The sequence below is a fragment of the Psittacula echo genome (genome assembly GCF_963264785.1).
Source record: "Psittacula echo genome assembly, chromosome: 1".
Classification (NCBI taxonomy): Eukaryota; Metazoa; Chordata; class Aves; order Psittaciformes; family Psittacidae; genus Psittacula; species Psittacula echo.
The window spans coordinates 107,564,245-107,584,673 of record NC_137735.1 but is presented as its reverse complement, the minus strand read 5'-3'; the positions used below and the strand labels follow the sequence as shown (position 1 = coordinate 107,584,673).

The 20,429-nt window shown below is 37.8% G+C and overlaps 1 protein-coding gene across 1 annotated transcript; it reads left to right on the top strand.

Moving 5' to 3' along the window:
* Positions 1-409: 409 nt before the first annotated feature.
* On the top strand, positions 410-18,197 carry SHISAL1 (shisa like 1; the record flags this gene model as incomplete). The annotated part of the gene is made up of 3 exons (XM_080613713.1): positions 410-921; positions 8,615-8,828; positions 17,870-18,197. Exons 1-3 carry the CDS (start codon positions 852-854, stop codon positions 18,195-18,197), a joined length of 612 nt encoding a protein of 203 aa, XP_080469839.1. The 5' UTR covers positions 410-851.
* Positions 18,198-20,429: the final 2,232 nt, after the last annotated feature.

Here is a 20,429-nt window from a genome sequence, read left to right as displayed (position 1 = left end):
CAGCCTCTGCTAGAACTGTAGAATATATAGCTGGTGATGTTGAATCAGTGTGGATATAAGATGTATTTGGATTCATCCAGTTGTGGGGCTGTTCTGCAAAAAATGAGAATGATTGCTGGCCAAATTGCATCACACCTCACTGTCATTCCTAGACATACAATAAGTAATAATTTCATTAAATGTTCTGATTCTAATGAAAAGACATGTTTAAAATATTTCCAACCACATTGGTTGCATGACCCACTTTCTGAATGACTGCACCCTCTAATGGGGTAAACCAGACTGACTTTCAAAGCAGCCAGTTTATTTTTACATTGTTTGTATCCTCCTAGCCGTTATTAAGCATAATACAACAAACCATTCTTGACAGTAAAACAAGAATAGTTTTGCTGAATGCAGATTACAGGGAAGGTGTGAAAATCCAATAAGTACTTTATATGATTCATCTCAACTCTGGGCTAATGAAAAGTATGTACATAGCTGTAAATATTAATGGTGCAAATGAGAAATGAATTTTAATGAAATCATAGAGAATTTATTTAAGTCCAGAAAAAAAGGATGGGATTTTTTGGGGTTTGGGGGGGGTTTTTTTGAGCTTTTTTTTCTTCTTTTGTTGTTGTTGTTGTTGTTGTTTTTGTTGTTGTTGGTTTTGTTTGTTGGGGGTTTTTTGGGGGGGGAGTTGTTTGTTTGGTGGTTTTGGGTTTTTTTTCCTTATTTTGTGAAGCCATCTCTTTTCCAATGCTTTGTGGAGGAGTAAAATTTTGAACAATGAAAATGAGATGAAACATACACCTAACAGTGATGTTGCATCTTTTCAAATAGGTAATTCTCTAATGGACCAATGAAAGCCAATGATGACAAATTGTGGTCAACAGTCCTTGAATGTGCTGATGGTTCTGCTTTCATTACTCTTGTCAGCAGGTAACTTTCATACTTTGAATTTATCTTTCACCAGTGTGTGCCACAGGGAAAAATAGGTGCAACTTAATACTGGGTTCCTATAAAACAAACAAGATTGTTAACTAAGTAATACATAAATAAAGCCTATTTGTATTTAAGAACTGGAAGATGGAATTTGAAATGCAATTGAAATTTAAGTTTAAGAAGGAAAAGTTGGTGGGACACTGACATGGTAAAGCAGGCTGAAATTTTGAAAGAAGCAGTTCCGATATGCTAGTTTTTCAGCTCATCTAAAAGAATAAAGCAACCTCAACACCACCATACTATCCACTTGTTTTGCTAAATGACGATCCATTGGAAGCAGAGCAAGGTGATTTTATGCATATGCATTCAAGAGTATGTAAGCATGGGAAGCATTGAACTTGGAACCTTGGTGGTTCTTGAGATGAATACATTTTAGATACAGTGTAACTTGTAATGCATTTAGATACAATGTAACAGTTATTGTAAGACACTGTAACTTGAAGTGCATTTAGCTACAATGTAACTAACAACATAATACCAATGTATGTTAATACAATGTAACTTGTAATAAATTTAGATACAATGTAACTTAACTATTATGCATTTTTAAAAGAAAAATGCATGACAACATGATATGCAAATATTATGCTATTTTCTTGAAATCTGAAAAAGTGGCTGGACCAGGGAGCAATTCCATCAGTTTTTTTCCTGGTGCTTAGATCTGCCCTAGATGTTTGCTACTAGCGCACAGAAAAGATTAGTGCAGAAAACTGTCAGTTGTTACATTGGGAGTTAGTTGAATGCTATGACTATTAGTTGTATTTATTAATCACATGTTATTTATGGCATTAAGGTTTTCTGTAATTGAGTGAATATTAAAAAAAATAAAAATAGTCCAAATAGATTTGATCTTGTGAGTTTTCAACTGTAAGCACAACCTCTTTTATCCTCAATTCTTGAAGCACTTTTGATCCCAAAAGATTATTTTTCCCATCACTATTTCTTATTCACTTCTAATACATTACGTACCTAACCGTCACACTTAAAACTTTACCAGGTATTATGTATCTTAAAGTGTCCTTGTGCTCCAGAAAAAGGTGTTAGTACTTTGTATGCAGGGTTAGATTCTTGTCAATTAGCTCAAGTGTGTTTTGTTGTCTCAGTCTTATTGCTTGTTTAGAAGCATTCAAGTTGGTTCTTGCTAACGATAGGTCATTATTTGGCTGTTAACTGCCACACTCCTTTTGATAACAGTGTTATAATATTATCAACTAGACTAATCTTAAAACACTATATTCCTTTAGAGTCCTTCCACTGAAGCCCCTATATATGGCGCTGTATCCCTAGTTGTGTAACTACCCTCCTCCTCTAATAGAAACAGACACAGGGGTTGTGCCATCTTCTTCGTTTGTTTCCAGTTTAAAGTCATTTCAGAAAATTATTCCCCTGGTTCATGAATGAAGCTAATTATTCAGGAAGACTTCACTAAATGTATCCCAGTGATCAAACATCACAAAACTTCTCCAGTTGCTCCAATCCCTTTTGCTCATTTCTGTTAGGTTTTTGTACCTTTACTACCCTTTATAGGGGACTTCTACCACAGGCCTCCTGAGATCCCACTCCTCCAACCATTTTCATCAAGATGATATAAATACCTATCTTCCACTTGAATGGGACACTATGATTACATCCTGTGTGCAAATAGAAGTAGTCAGCTACCAATATATATACATACTTGTATATGTGCACTTATTCCTGATCAAACCCAATCATAAACCAGTGTTCTGATTTTTTGTTGTGTTTTTTTTGGTTTTGTTTTGTTTTATTTGTTTGGTTTTTGGGGTTTTTTGTTTGTTTGGTTTGGTTTGGTTTTTTGGGGGTTTTTTTTCCCCTTCTTAGAAGAAAAATACTGCCTCTGAAGTACAATGTTTCCATTTGAAACTGCTGTTTCCATTGGAAGCTACTCTCTCTGGAATGATACAGACATGACTTTTAAACTGAGCTGAAATGCAAATCTAATAGCAAGACTCCTTCTGGGTTCTCTAGATTTATACTTAAGTCTATAAAGTCATGCTTTACTTCCAAGTCTTTGATATACTAAGATTCACAGTCTTAATAATAAATTTCTAAAATCTGTATGCATGGTTGGAAATTGCACTTAACAATTGGAGATGTAACTTTCATTCACTCCACAGACAGAATGAAAGTAAAGGCATGAGTAACAGAACAGTTCCCAGAGCAGCTGCTCTCAGAGTCCAGTCTTCATAGTGTTAGAAAAGGCGAGAAGCAATGGAGCGGAGGTGTGATCAGATACCAAGGTAGTGGCTCACGTTGAGGTTGTAGTTTGGCAGCTTTAGCTGTGTGTTTAGGAAAGAAATGCACTTTTCTGACACGGGTATAACGATCTCGGAGCAGGGACAAATAAGACTGAAAGGAAAGGTTTCAGTTCAGAACAGGTAGGCTGCAGCTCCATTTTTAAAAAAGAGTGAAATTGGATTGAGAGTACTGAAACTTCAGACTGATTTCATTTCAGTACCATAAATGGTGTGCATTTTTAGGATTTGTGAAAACTTATCAGTTGTAATAGCTGCACAGGAATGCATAATACAGAGAGGAGCAGCACGCAGTCATGCCAGATGAATACCCTTTCTGACCATTAACTCTTAGATTTGCTTTGCAGTAATGTTGATCCTTACATTCATTTAATGCATTGAAACACATTCATAAAAACAGGGATGACAGCAAGGCTTATATTAACAAGCAAAAATTGACAGATTATTTGCATATTGCAGCATTTTTTCTTTGAAGTCGGAAATGAACGTCCACGTAGCAAAATTAACAGAGGATCTCAAATGATTGGCATTGTGTGGAGTAAATTGCATGCAAGTGAATATTTTTGTGGATCCATATGGAAAGCTTATACAGACCAGCCGTTCTGAAAGCCTTGGGGCTTTAAAAATTTAGTAGCTAAATTAAAAATTTAATCAACATTATGCAGATCCCTAACTGTGAACAGAGAGGGAAGTAACAGTTTTATGTGCACTGGCTGTTTACTTTTTAAGGTAGAGTAGATAAATACTAAAAGGAGCTTAAATCAGTCATTTGAAGCGTGGCAGACTATTGTCCTCTCAAAATTAGTAGGAACAGATCCAGGCATCTATATCACTTACCTGTTTAATAATATTTTTCAAAACTAATATGAGAATTTGCACTTGCAGCTCCACTTCAGAAACAACTGCCATCTGTGCAACAGACAACTTAAGAGCTTTTCAGGTACAATATTTTGACCTGTAGAAGTAAGGCTCTTTAATCCTCAGGATATAAATACAGTTATTTTCAGGAAAAATACATTAAAAACCTACTTTGTTTATTGGGTCTTCGATTCTCGGAGAAGGAAATACAGCAAGTGACATTACAGAGGTTACAATAAACTGATAGGTTTTTTTCACTGTGTACTAGATCTGGCTGGTGTGGGGTTAATTTTTTTCACAGCAGCCGATATGGTGCTGTCTTTCAGATTGGTGACCAAAACAGTGTTGGTAACACATCAGTAATTTAGATACTGCTGAATAGTCCTTACACAGGGCCAAAGCTGCTTCTGTTTCTCATTGTGCACCCCAGTGAGGAGTCTGGGGTGGGCAAGAGCCTGGCAGGGGACTCAGCTGGCACAGCTGACTCAAACTGGCAGAAGTTATATTCTGTACCATGTAACAGCACACCAGCAATAAAACTGGATTGGAGTTTATCAAGAAATTGTTCAGGTACTGGCTTGGCTATCAATCTGCAGGTAGTGAGTGAGTGCTTTGACATCACTTCTAGGTTGGGTTTTTTTTTTTTTTTGGGGGGGGGGGGCGTTTGTTGTTTTGGGGTTGTTTGGGTGTTTTTCCTTATTCATTTATTAAGCAGTCTTTGCCTCGACCTACAAAATTTCTTGCTTTGCCCTTCTGATTCTCTCACCCATCCCACCGGGAGGGGGAGTGAGCAAGGAGCTGTGTGGTGCTTAGCTGCCTACCAGGATTAACCCACCACACACTGACTACCAAATTCAGACTGTAAATCAGTCATCATGTTATGCTCTTATTTGTGCATTTATTTTCATCACTGGCATACATTTTATTATTTAAGGGTTTGATAGGACATTTTATTACAGACATCACTCCTCCTCTGACCTGACATTATCTTCATTCTCCTTTCATTCTGCAGTAATCCTTCCCTAGTTTCATCCCCAAAGAAGTCTGGGGCTTGTTTTCCTTTTAAAATAGGCAAAGGACCCATCTAGAAATTGGGGGTCAGTTTCACATGTGCTGTTAAGTAAACCACTTTGTAGTGATGAGCAAGCTGAATTTCTTAGGGTCCTCTAATCCATTCTCACAATGCAATGTCTCTCTCAGACCACTGAATAATTTCAGAATTATTGATTGATTGATTCAGAATTTCAGAAGTATTGATTTCTTATGAAACAGAAAGAATGAGTTTTAATTCTTATAACGTGCACTAGATGTATATACAGGTTAGGTATAACCTTTCAGGACTGCTGTTCACCTCTGGTAGCTTAACACTTCGGAAAAAAAAAAATATGATTCTGTTGATAGCCACATGATAAAATTTGTGTTACACTCCAAGGTTTTGCATTTAGCAAAGAAGAAAACTTTCTTTCATAGGAGCAGCTGATATAATTAAAGTGCAGATATTCCAACTAAGAAGGAATAAGTCAGGATGGCTGAAAACTGAGAACTGTCAAACTGATCAGATCAGTAATATTTTCTCTGTGGCTGCAACTGAAGTGTACATACATTAAGCCATCTAATTCTGCTAAGAAATCTGTAGGGTCAGTGAAAGTTATCCTTCAGCTGGGTATGGAGGACACCAGACAAGGTGAGGAGAAAAACAACCAAATACAAATGGTTCCTGTTGATAGAGAAGTGAGAAGAGTGGCTGATATGCCATAGGGTTGTGCTTCTATCCTGAGGGACCTGGACAGGCTGGAGAAATGGGCTGACAGGAACCTTATGAAGTTTAACAAGGGGAAGTGCTAGGTCCTGCACTTTCTGGTGAAGTAACAATGTCAGACATCAGTATATGCTGGGAGCCAGCTGGCTGGAAATCTCTTTGTCTTTGTGGCTCCTTTAGTAGGAGTACTGCTGGCAGGTCAAGGACAGTGATGGAGCTACTAGAAAGTGTTCAGTAAAGATGTACTGGATGATGAATTTGACTGGAGCATCTCTGATATGAGGAAAGACTGAGAGGGCTGGGACTGTTCAGTCTCAGGAAGGATTTTACCAATGTGTGTAAAGACCTGAAGGGAACATGTAAAGAAGATGTACTCAGTCTCTTTTGTTTGGGACTCAGTGTCAGGACCAGAAGTAATAGGCACAAACTGAAACATAGGAGGTTCCCTCTGAAGGTCAAGTAACATTTTTTTCATTGTGAGGGTGACTGAGCACTCCCACAGGTTGTCCAGGGAGTCTCCATCCTTGGGGAAAATTCAAAAGCCATCTGGACAAGGTTCTGCGCAACAGGCTGTAGGTGACCCTACTTGAGCAAAGAGGTTGCACCAGATGACCTCCCTTCTAACTGCAACCCCTGGGGTTTTTTGAAACTTAATCCTGGAACACTTTCTTTATTGCTATGTTAATTGAGGAGGGGTGCAGGAAAATAAGTGCTTGTTCAAACAAACATAAGTTCATGCAATTACATGCATTGAGGATTTTTCAATAGAATTTGAACTTGCAGATCCTGTTGCAAGACTTACAGAGGGTTTTGGAAACCCAAGTCTAAAAGACAATTTCTTGTCTTTGTGTGATTATAGCATTCACAGATTTGGAACACACATTTTTTTCCAGGCAGGCCAAAACCGCATATGTAACTAGTTTTCTCAGTATCTATGGTCCTTTAGAAATACCATTCTCCTAGCACTTTCAGTTCCTGACTGAATGAATCTACAAAAGGATTTTCTCTTTTGTTAAAGTAATGATGACAGATGTGCTGTGTGCACATAAATGTGTGTATATATACACACACATATATATAAATGTAAAACTTTTATAATGGTTTACCTTCACTCGGATGGCAGTACAAGGTACCTTGTTTTCATTTTGTTTTGTGTTGTAGGCTCCCTCTATACACACAAATAAAGAAGTAATTTCCACTGTCACAATCTTTAAAATTTTACTAGACCTACAGGAAAAGAATGAGAAATTATTCAAATTAATAAGTTTTATAAAATTGAGAAACAAAACTGTTAGGAATAGCCTTTTTCAAGCAACATAGAAAGAAATGAGGATTAGATGGATAAGGTACACAGAAGCATTTACAGATCCACGGGGACTGTGCAGAGTGATCCAATAGATTTAAGCTAAATCCATGCAAGTCATTATTTGTAATCTCTTGTAGTGGTAAACTGATACAAAAAGCATACACCAAGTTACAAGGGTTAATTCTGTCAGTTTAAAGTGAATAACCTTTACTGATTGGTGAAACCTCATGAAGTGATCCATAGCATCACTGTGTCTCTGTTCTCTAATTAGAATAAAAACATTTCGCTGCCAAGAATATTTAGAATTGACTTCTATATTTCACTTTCTGTAGAGTGTAAGGTTTCTGGGGCATCTGTATAGTACATATAATCTTAAATGATGTCTTAAGGACTATATAACATAAACTATAAATCAGTTAAAATGTTGGCAGAATGTGGAACCAAATGTTGTCTCTTATAAGACTCTTCTGATCAAACAGGGAGTCATGTGTGGTTGCTTATACCTGTACTGGAAGGGATCTATATCCTGCCCCTCTGCAAGCTTTATTAGCTCTGGGAAGCTAAGACAATCACACAGCTTCCTGTTCAGAGCTGTTTGCAACCAGTAGGCTTAAAGTATGGTCAGAGAGCTTGCATCTGCCCACAGTCTTACCATGTAGGTGTAACCGCAGTGTGCCTGCTGCTGCACAACTATCAGCCTCAAGTCTGCTTTCAAAGGATATATATGGAGAGGATTCCATCCCCTCCCCCCACCAAGACAAGTTATGGTGAAAATAGTGTGACATATTCCTGTAAAAAATGCTCTCAGAGATGTATTAAACACTTTATATGATCGTTTAATAAAGGAAAAATGTAAGAAATCCCAGGAAGAGCTGTATTTTATTAGTTCTATCTATTTGAAAAATCAAGGTTGTTCAGATCTGTTATGCTGTTTTGTAACTACTATTTCTGGCAAAATAATCCTTATCAAAGAATGACCTTTACACTAGAGAAGATATTTTCTGTCAAGAACAGTGACTGTAAATCAAGTGCCATCAAACTTTTGTTGCAGTTTTTGCACAGATTTTTTGTTTTTATGATGTCATCCCAGGAGACTTAAACATGGACATTGTTGATGTTTATGGATATCCATATATTTAGAACAGCAGTATCAAAGCATTTCCCTAAATATTTTTGTGTTTACTGACATAGAGGGCATTTCTTCCCTTACAAGGACTACTAGCAATCAGAAACAGTTACAATTAAACTCAAAACAAGAGGTGAAATATTGTAGTCTTTTAATACTAAATATTATAATGTTGAAAGTTCTGAAACATTCCTGTTTTTTAGAAATCAGACAACAATTATTTAAGCTTAACCAATGAAAAATGACAGTTTATATCATACGGATAGCACAAGTGACTCACAAAGCCAATATTGTTCTTTGTTTTACAGTGTTGTCTGCACATTTTCGGGTCTGTGAGCCGTATACGGACTACAAAGGTCGCTACCACTTTGGTTTTCACTGCCCCCGTCTTTCTGACAATAAATCTTACATCTTTTGCTGTCACCATAACAACACAGTATTTAAATACTGCTGCAATGAGACAGAATTTCAGACTGTTATGCAGATGAACTTAACAGGGAACGCAGATGGATATATGCATAAGTAAGTAAATGAGTTTTAAAGTACTCTTCACCAAACTGTTCATGGTCTAATAACATAGTCTGAGGTGTGCTTCATGATGAAAGCAATTAGAATAATTGCACATACAGAAAAACATTACTAAAAGGTTTTTGCTGTTACAGAACTCCAAAAGGAAAAGACATTTTAGCTTTGCTTTTTTTTTGCTTTGGCATGGGCTATAAACATTGCTAGGAGAGTAATCACTGACGTCGGGGAACAGAACATATTTGCTTATATATCAACACTGTGTGGTCTCCTTGCCTGTTACCTGGGATACATCCATGTACTGCTGGCGACTGTCCTCTTAAGATAAATGTCAGTAACTTTGTTCATAAAGAACCAAAGTACTAAGTAGATCTTTGTTACTGATTACCTATTTACAATGACAAAATCTTCATTTGTGGTTTGTCTCTTACTTAGTATTTTCTACTCTACCTACACCAATCTGCTACAATTTCTTTTGGTACAGAAGGCAACCTTCAGCTGATGTAAACCCCCAGGGTTGAATTCTGATCAATCTGCTTTCCTCTGCCATTTTATTCTGGTGTGCAGCCCCTTCAAGGCAAGGAAGGGGAAGATTAAAGACAACTGGAATTCCAGTCTATTGATTTTTGTTTACTACAGGGATTTTAGTGTTGTTTTCTGCAGTGTAATAGTCAGTCAGTGTGTTGTCATTCATTCCCACGGAAGCAGGTGCAAGGCTGCTAGGAGCCTATGGTGTTGGAATACTGATGTCTGCTCTTTCAACTCGCTGCTTGCAGCTGTGCCAGGGAACCATTGTTTTCCTGAACAGCCCCTCCTTATACAGCTCTACCTAGAGAAGTTTGAATCTTGCATACGTGTAGAAGTTGCATACTCTAACTTGACAGTTGTTACATGACAATCACCTACTATAAAGAAGTCTGTGTACTGTGTGGTGTAAAAGAAAGACAAAAAATAGACTCTACCCTCATAAGATGTCTTGTATTAACGTGGATTTATACTGTCCTGTTATTGCATGTGCAGCTATGTCCTTGAGGTGAAATTTCCTTGCCTTGGCCTCATAATGCATCTGAGAACATCATGAGAACATATCACACAGAACACTGGGGAGACACCTCAGGTCTAATGTACCGATTAAAGGCTATGCATTTTCTCCACTCTGTGCAGTCCAGACAACCTAGAAACTTGTAGCACCCTCACCTGGGGCTATTCAACTTTATTAATGTGCCTCTAGGCAGCCTTCTGGAGTTTATACCACAGTATGCCCCAGTGCCCAAATGCAATGCATACTTTACGCTTGCTCCATGGTAAGAGTCGGATGTGCTTCCCTTTTGTTTACTGGGATGGCTATGCTACCATGACAGCAGCCGAATGTCTGCCTGAAAAGAGGTCCTAGCAGGACTCTTAGTACAGAAGGGTTGTGCATATATTCACAGAGCCAGAAACTGCTTCACACTCAGAGTAGTAAAAAAAAAGTCTCAAGAATGGAGTAGCATGGCTTTTGCCCCCTCACTCAGTTCTTTGTTGCACACGGCAAATTTATTTCTTCCCTTACTGTTCTGTAAGCCCCTCACCAACCCTTATAAGTAACCAAGTCTGCCTAACAGGCAACTTCATCACAGAGTTTGGGATGTGTCCAGATATTACTAAGGTAAGGTCCTTCTGCTCCTCTTTTCACTAACAACCTGAGTAGAGCAGCCAAGCAAAGAGGGACTTGGGGTGCTGGTTGATGAGAAACTGAGCATAAGCTGGCTTCAGTGAGCACTCACAGCCCAGAAACCAACCATATGTTGGGCTGCATCAAAAGGAGTGTGACCAGCAGGTCGAAGGAGGTGATCCTGCCCCTCTACTTCACTCTTGTGGGACCTCACTTGGAGTAGTGTGTACAATTCTGGTGTTCCCAACATAAGAAGGACATGGAGCTGTTGGAGGAAGTCTAGAGAAGGGCTATGAGGATGATGAGGGGACTGGAGCACCTCCTGTATGATGACAGACTAAGAAAGTTGGGGCTGTTCAGCCTGAAGAAGAGAAGCTGTGTGGAGACCTCATAGCAGCCTTCCAGCATCTGAAGGGGGCCTACAAGGATGGCAGAGAGGGACTCTTCATCAGGAACTGTAGCGATAGGACAACGGGCAACTGGTTTTAAACTTCAACAGGGGAAGTTCAGGTTAGATATAAAGAAGAAGTTTGTTACTTGTGAGAGTGGCGAGGCACTGGAAGAAGAGGCACTTGCCCAGAGAAGTTGTGGATGTTCCATCCCTGGCAGTGGTCAAGGCCAGGTTGGACAGAGCCTTGGGCAACATGATCTAGTGCAAGGCATCCCTGCCCATAGAAGGAGGGCTGGAAATAAGTGATCTTAAGGTCCCGTCCAACCCTAACTTCCAACCTTAGCCATTCTATTATTCTATAAAATGGACAGAGTAATCAGCCACTTTCCAAATCAGACATGCAGAGGAACAGGTACAGTCTGATTGCAAAATATGCACTGGGATATAGAACATTTCTCTGCCTCCTGCATTCTCTGCTTGCATGTCTGCTCACATATGTATGTGTACACACACATGCACACCCCTTGCCCTGCCACACACACCCCTCCCCCCCCCCCAATAAATATAGGGCTGTTCCTACTATGGGGCCGTTGTGTGAGCAGTTCCTCAATGAGGAAAATGTTATTTGGTATTCTATGAACTATAATATTGATTTTAATGAAAATATTCAGGGAGTATTGTCAGTATTACATTATTTTCGTTTAGCCATCTGTTTGATTTGGGGTTTTGGATTTGGGAGGGTTTTTGTTTGGTTTTTTTTTTCTTTAAAAAATCATCTCATTCAGTTGTGATGGAGAAGGAGCTACATCTGTAGTCTTTGTTGGTAAGATTCATGGTTGAGACCTACCCACACACTACTTACCATGTACTTTGCCATCCAGAATTTCCTGTGGACATTTAGCTGTGTGCTGATCTTTTGCCAAGGTGTGTGAAATCATGCTAAATACAATAAAAAGCTTCTGGAGATGTAGCTTAGAGAAGTGAAAGAGTGGAACTGGTATTGCCTTTTTGTCACTTCCTGAAACATCACTTCTGATATCAGTCAGGGTTGGGAAAATGGATAGATGCTAACTTTCTACATAAAAATCTACCATTGTAGTGAGATAGAGGGAGAGAGATCTACTCACCCTGAACTCACTGAGATTAGTAGAAAACTGCGCAGTAATTTCAGTATGCTGTAGAAGGGCAGAAAGAAGTGAAGCTTAGATGTCTACATTAAAAACATTGTAAAAAGCATTTTAGTACACTCTGACTTTATTTAACATATACGGTAATTTAACTTTATTTGGATTCTAATACATCCAGGGTTCACTTTACAGTGACTCTTTGTTTGGATCTAATTTCACACACCACTGAAAAAAAATTCTAATGAAAACTATTTTACTGTGGCTGGGGAGAATGATTTAGGGTAGGGGAGTAGCTGTGAACTGAAAAAAAGGATTATAGTTTTCAGGGAAGAGTGATTCAGTATTATTACTTGGTTTATTTCAATATTATTATTTGGTTTATTTTTCCCCTTTGCCATTCTTGCGATCATCAAAACAAGTTTCATGTTTTATAATATAGTTGAGGGAAAAATTAATGAAGTGACTTGTAACTTCTTTGTTGTTGCACAGCTGAAAAAGCACATTTGTCTTCTACAGCCACATGGCATAACTATAACCAGGTTTATTTGCATTTTTTCCATTACTATAACAAAAAATGTCTATGTTTTTAAAAGTGCATAATACTGGGCTATTATATTTTTGTGATCCTGCAGGTTAATCAGTCTAATATTTTTGAATGTGAAAAATTCATTTAGTATTAAATATAGAAGTACCAATGGTGTCCAACAAATGAGAAAAATTCTGCCATCCAAAGTATATTTCCATAAAACTTTGTCTAATAAGTTCAGACATTCACTTCAATCTAACATTCATACCTTCTCAGATTTTCTATTATGCATGTTTTGGTGGATTATCAGCAATATTACTATCCATGGGGTGCTTAATCTGATACTGGAACAGTGTTATGGCAGTCTGTAATGCATCCATGTTTTTCCTTATCTATTATTCCAGTTTTTCAGGATTGAATGGCTTTTGCACACCACACTACGACATTGCACCAAAAGCAATGCGAGGATGAAATAGCACATGTACAGCACATCCCCTGCAGAGCTGTCATTTGCTTAAATATCTCCCAGAAAGTCATGTTTGCAAGAAAGCAAATAAATAAATAAGGTTGTCAATTCCACTACTAACTGCTGCAAAAATATGTAATTTAGCTGGAAAGACCTTTTAGGTACTACAGTAACAGATTCTGCATGAAAACTGGGTTGGGAAAATGCCTTGAGATAATAATAAAATCAAAATAGAAAAAAATATCACATTTAAGGTATATACGCAAAAACTGCACAGATTTCCACAGTGTTGGAAGCATGAAGCGTTTCCTGGGATGTAAGCTTGCATTTCCTTAAGGCAACGTTGAGAAGGTGTTACTACTCCAAGTAGCAGCCCTGTTTAAGGAAAATAGGGAAAGAAGCAGTTTCTATGGCCATCTGCCCACATTTAAACTCTGCAGCTGTAGAATTCTGCTCACAATTGTTCTGATTTGTTGGGTTTTTAAGCCTGAATTCCAAAATTAATTATTTTCTGTTCATGTGCTGCACATAAAAAACAACAAACTCTTGTAAAAGAAAAATATATCCTGGTCCTAACCTGCTTGTTATCGTCTCAAAAAGTGAATGGATTAGATGGAAAGAGTCATGTGGGTAATAACCATCATAGAAGTACCTGACTTTTTATTTGCATGTAAGGGTGTTAGAGAAATCTAAGCAAGGTTCTGTAGATGAACTAGGACGAGATAGATGGTAAAAGAATTTACTGTTCTCAAAGAGCCCAATTCAAGGCTCCCTGAGGTCAGAACAAACCTTTCCACTTATGCAAGTGGGCTCTGTATCAAGGCTAATCCAAATACACACCATATTTCCTTAAAAGATGAAGTGTCTTAAAATAATGACCTACTAAGATTTTCTAGTGGTCCGTGAATTACCCTGTTTCACAGGGAAGCTGAAAGGGAATTGTCTTGTAAATTTTACTCCAGATTTATCTTTTGTATTTGTGTGCCAGCAGCAGTAGAAGACAGGGCAACATAGCTTTAGAATGAATTTTTAGCGTTGTACTGCTAAACCTTGTGTTGAGCCTAAACAGAATCCTCCAAAATGATTGACAGGGAGGGGCAAGAGAACTAGTAGGGCAGGGCAAGCTACCCAGGTGGGGAAGAGGAGAGGAGATACAACCTTACCAAAAAAACTAATTATACTTGATTGTCCCTGTGAAGGAACAAACCCCTGCAATTTGAATCTTGGTAAACTTGGAATCTTTTCACACTTTATTTTTAATTTAAATGAAACTTCTACACAAAAATACAGGAAAATCAGATTGCAATATGAAACTTTGACAATTAAATCATTCAGTTCAGTGAAATGAGAGCAAGTCTTAATTGGTTTTTGATTCCCAGTTCTCTCTTCTGTCTCTGACCTTACAGAGTAAGAAGTTTGGTCTATTTTCTAATTAAGGTATTATCTTAATTTGTAGAGGAATTTTAATTTTTTCTATAATTAGTAGCCATTACATCTTAATAGTCTGAGAAAAGGAAAATATCAAAGTATGGAGTTACCCTCTGTGTACAAAACATAGTACTTGTTAATTTTGCTTGTGATTTTTCACAGGGCCCTCTTGATAGTCCTGTTGTCCCATTGTCTATTAATTAAAGCAGTCCTTCAATTTGTCCTTGTGGGAAACAGATGTTATTTAGAAGGAGCAGATGGATAACTCACATATGGCATGATTTATAAATTGTTGCTTTAAATTGGAACATTCAAAATAGGTCTAATTTTGCTAACCAAAATTTTGATGGGTGAAACTAAATACCTAAAATATAAACAAATTCTTTTAAGTTAACTGTAAGAAGAGTTTTTTGCTCTCATATTGTTGTCAAAACAAATTCCATTCTTGTTATAGATCAAATACAGCTCACCTATTAGTAAAATGGATCCTATTGGTATTAGTGATGAATAGGATTTATTACAGTGTATTTCTTCCTGACTTCTCCAGCCTTCACTTCCATTTTCTTTATAGTAGCAGAAAATTTGTAACAGTTTCTGAAACTGATTTTTTTTTTTCCCATTCAAAGCACTTGATTTATTTTATTTCATTGTATATTACACTTGGTTTTGGAAACATCTTTTCAGTTACTGCAGAAACAAACCTCTATCATTCCTTTCTTCAATCACTATTTCTTTGATGAGAGGAATTGCAGCTATTTTGTGTAGAACCTGCTTGATTTTTAATTACTGCAGAGCCATCAATTGGTGTAATCCCAAGCACAAATACAGGCTGGGTGGAGAATGGATTGAGAGCAGCCTGGAGGAAAAAGACTTGGGGGTTTTGGTTGATGACCCAGCAGTGTGTGATCCCAGCCCAGAAAGCCAGCCTTATGCTGGGCGGCACCAGAAGGGCCGTGGCCAGCAGGTTGAAGAAGGTGATCCTGCCCCTCTACTCTGCTCTCATGATACTCCACCTGCATCACTGCATCCAGCTCTGCGGCTCCCAGCACAAGAGGAACATGGACCTGTTGGAGTGAGTCCAGAGGATGCCGTGAAGACGATCAGAGGGATGGAACACCTCTGACAGTCTAAGAGAGTTGGGCTTGTTCAGCATAGAGAAGATTCTGTTGAGACCTTGGAGCAGCCTTTAAGTACCTAAAGAGTGCCTAAAAGGAATCTGGAGAAGGACATTTTACAAGTGCATGTAGGGATAGGACAGGGGGCAATGGCTTTAAATTGGAAGAGGGGAATTTAGATCAGATATTAGGAGGAAATTCTTTGCTGTGGGGGTGGTGCGGCACTGGCACCGGTTGCCCAGAGAAGCTGTGGCTGCCCCATCCCTGGCAGTATTCAAGGCCAGGCTGGATGGGGCTTGGAACAACCCGGTCTAGTGGAAGGTGTCGCTGCCTGTGGCAGGGAGCTAGAATTAGACAATCTTTAAGGTCCCTTCCAACCCAAACCATTCAGTGATTCTGTGAAAACAGAAGAGTTTTACCCCAATAGGAATAAATCCACTGAAAGTCAAGAGTGGCACTGCTGAGAAGCCTGGATTAATCAGATCCTATTATACTTTGATGTGTCTGGACTGCAAACATTTTAATGCATTACAAATATCTAACCACTGTTGTGTGAAGTTAGGCATGCATGTGTAAGTCTTTGGTAGAGGCAAAGACTCTTGAGTTAAGGGTTTTCAGAAGCACTGTATTTTTTCTACTTCTAATCCTCCTGGAAATTTACTGAATTTGTTTTTAAATCCTAGGTGTGCGTAATCCTAAAATTACACAGGGATGGACCCCTTAGCAGTTCTGACCTTCCTTTTGTTACTTACAGTTATTTGCTATGGAAAATTCTTTCTATCTGATTTCTTGTTTCAAATCCTGTTTTGTTCTTGGTTTGGGTTTTTATTTTTAGAGTATAAAATGAAAGAGTCACACAGAACTTTAAGTGGAAGTGAAAGTTCAAAGCAGAGACTTGAAATGTTTTAGATCTGAGAAGGGTTGGGACATGTTTTTAAAAAGTAAAAATATCTTTCTGGCCTGCATCTCTATGCCTTCTCAGCATTTTCATTCTCAAAGCACTTCTGTTTTGATCAGTGTTCTGATAAAATCCAGTTCTCCCAAGAAAGAGGTCATGGTTGAATGTGTGTTCAAGTTTAATTTATGTAAGTTTAGGATAATGTAGAAGTGCGTTGCCCACTTTTTAATTGAGTACAATTTTCCTCCAAGACTATCTTCCTAATGATATTTTTTTTGGTAGCATCCCTTCTGCTTGCTGTTTATTTCGCAGTCTCTGGTACACATACTTCCATATTAACTCATAGGTCTAGATTAGCCTTCTTTGCTGCATACCTGACAGTCCCATTCTTATCCATTTCTTTCCTTCTTTGTTCTGATCTCATTCTCCTCACTCACAGAGTTTCCAGTCCAAACTGCATTTACACCTGACAGTCATTTTTCTTTTAATAATACTGCATTTCCAGCAGAGCTTTAGTATTTCTTGCCCTTTTGATCTCCAAATTCTTGATGCCTTATACCTGTTCCTCCCTCTCCCCCAATTTCTTTTAATATCTTTTGTCACCTGTCACAGCTTTACAGTTCTGTGCACCATGTCAGCATCTGATAATTTTCATGGCTTTTACTTATATATACACATTATACCAATGTATACTTATAAATGTAGTACATATTTTCACTCCCATGGAATGCATTGTATATGATCTTGTCAATGTTCTTCCTTCCTTTTATATTACTCTTCAATTTATAACCAGCAAACTAAGGGATCTTTAATAGTTGCTCTTGAAAGCCTATACTTCTACTAGTACCTACTGTATCCAGCAATAATTAATTATTACATTCAGAGCAAATCCAAGCACCTTAAACAACTTTTAAGACAAGCGGTTTATAATACATGTCAGCGGTGAATGTTTTCAATAGTGTAGATACTCTTCAGTCTCAGCTTTTAAACATATTTTATATGTTTAATACTATCACTCTCATAAATGCCCTGTCACATTCAGTAGGGTGACTCTCTGGGAGAGAGAATTTGCACAGTAAGATATATGATCCACCAACCATGTACATATCAGTGATCTCACTTAAAGCATTGAAGCTAATTGTACATCACACTTATGTGCTGATACAAATACTCAGATGAGAGGGAGAAATAAAAATGTTTGTAAGACAGGGTGACTTAGTTTTTAAAAACCTCCTATTTCATGCATATGTGAGTATGTAGATTGAAATAATGAATAATTTTTAAGGAAACATGCTTTAGAACAGAATTTTTGTTTAAGCCTATTATATTAGTATTATAGTATGTTATGTTATATGTTATCCTTGATAAACTAACTCTACAACCATTATTGATATATAGATAACTTTTTTGTTTTCTCTTTTTTTCTTTCACAGCAACTACAGTGCACTGTTAGGAGTGTGGATCTATGGCTTTTTTGTGGTGATCTTGCTGATACTGGACCTTTTATATTACTCTTCAATGAACTATGACATTTGCAAATTTTACCTGGCACGGTGGGGCATCCAGGGAAAGTGGATGACACAGGGACAGAGCCGATGGATTAACCCTGCTCAGGATCCAAGCCAAGTACAGACACAGCCTCAGCCAGAGACACAGCCTCAAACTCAGACACAGCCTCAAACATCACAGACAGTGCATACTTTAAAAGGAGATGCTTTAAGCCCACCCCTGATGACTTTTCAGAGTACATCTGCCTGGTAAGTAAACTAAGCCATATTGTGATACAGTTTTTGACTCTAGTTTTGTAGTGTGAACACTCACCTGTGTTTAGAAGTGCCTGTAAATTCGGGCTGAATGACACCACTTCTAGCACGTAATTCTTTATATCATGAATTGTCTTACAGAATTACTGCTTAGGAGTGATTTCTTAATCTGGAATAAAAGTCATCTTTTAATATTGTTCTCAGAGAAACAGGTTCTGGCATTTTTTTGTGTTAAATAGTTTTACTACTCTATGATACAAATAAACTAAAAATCTTTGTTCTACATCAACCATTATAAAATTAATTTTAATCTGGTGTCAGAGAGTAACTGCTGTGTGTATCTATGTGTCTGTTGGTCTTGTTTTAAAAGTTGTATAAATTGCAACACTGAAATAGCTTCAGTGCGAGATATCACAAATCCACACTATTTGTGGTATGAGGCGCAGAAAAAGTACAAAAACCAGGTTAGCTTTTTTATATGCATAGCCAAAAAAAAGCATAGTTTGGTCTCATTTGACAGAGTGAAACAAGTAGGCTACTGCAAAGTTAAATCCTACAAAAACGAAACAAAGCCCCCCAAAAAGCAGACCAAATCAGGTAGACATAATTCAGGAGCAGGCAGAACATGCAATGTAAGAAGCTAAATACTGATATCTGTAGGACAAAATGACATTGAATTATTTTGAACTGTTGTTACCAAAGAAAACAGAAGCAAAAGAAAAGAGCTGAATATAACAATGCTCTAAATAAGCTGTCAAGAAAGGCATCAAGTTTTTTTCTTGGCAAGAGAACATAAAGCTTTGGAAGGGGGCAGAGAGAGGACAGTCAGGTGTGTATTTTAGAAGGCTGAGTCCTGAACCTTTGCATAGCACTATATTGCAGATGGGGTTGTGACAGCAGTAGTCCTTTATATTTCGTAACTTGCCTGTTAATTTTAAATGTAAATCTAGGGCAAACAGAGTTGAATATTTTTTGCAATAGAAAAGGTAGTAATAGTTTGACACAAGGACAAGGATCAGTGGAAGAGGAGGTTTTTTGTCATAGTGGTCAGTATTAGATGTATCCAGTACAGATTTAAGGATCATTCTAGCAGGCCTTGTCCAATAGAAGAGTCTAACAGTGCTGCTTAAGATGGAGACTTGCTTGTGCTCAGTTATAAGCACTCTTCTTTTTACTTCTTTCTCTTCTCTCTTTTTTTCTTCTAATTCCTTCAGCTTTTTTGTACATTCATTCCCCAGTCTTCAGTCAGAATTGCCATACAGGTTAAGACCAGCATATGTAGTAGTACAATAATTCTATTCTAGCTCAATACATGTGTGTGTGCATACGTGTATATAAAAAAGCATGGTGATTGCATGAATATATACACATATATAAAAAATATTAGCCTCATACCAATTCCTCCACACCATTACACATTAAAGGAAATTATTAGATAATTCTGGAAGGATTCTTGATCACTTTCCCTTATTGACTTTTGATGTTCTGTCTCTTTGCTTTTTCTTTTTTGAAGCATTAAGCGGGGAATGTATGTTAGGATCAGGTGAGCATATCCCATATGCTCCTTTTCCTGTGTTTGCAGGAGATGAGCATTGATAAATCACCTCAGTAACCCTCACTCCTTCCGCGGTGAACTGTTTGTCTGTGCTCCCCTCAGCTCCCATAAAATTGTTTTGTTTTTTCTAATCCTTTCATTGCTCAATGGAAGAAATAGCTAGATGTTTCCTTAGCAAAACTATAATTTTCCCTCGTATTTCAGTATGTAAAACACTACAAGAGATGCCATATTTTCAAACTTATAACCTGCAATTTTTGAAACTCACAGCTCCTGACTGATGACTTGATCTGAGTTGAATACATAAAAAGTACCAAGAAAAAGGTAGTAGGCACTGGTGATCTCAGGCAAGGTGTTCAACATGTGAAAGAGGGTTTTGAGTAAACAGTTCCCTCAGAAAATTACAGACTTGGGTATTATAGCAATGGCTAAACCAGTGGGGACTAAAAGGAGGTTGCCTGGCTATTTATTTCTCCATTAGATAATCTGCAGATTATATACATGAAAATACAGTAATTTTGCTATATAGAAAGTCTCAGAGTCTGGTTCTGCTGCAGTCTATATTGGATGGGTGATGGATACTTCTAAATATGCAATCATGCTATCAGTGAAGAAATGCAATGGAGCTACTGGATTTGTAATTTTCATCACTGATTTTTTAGTTACCTAATCTAT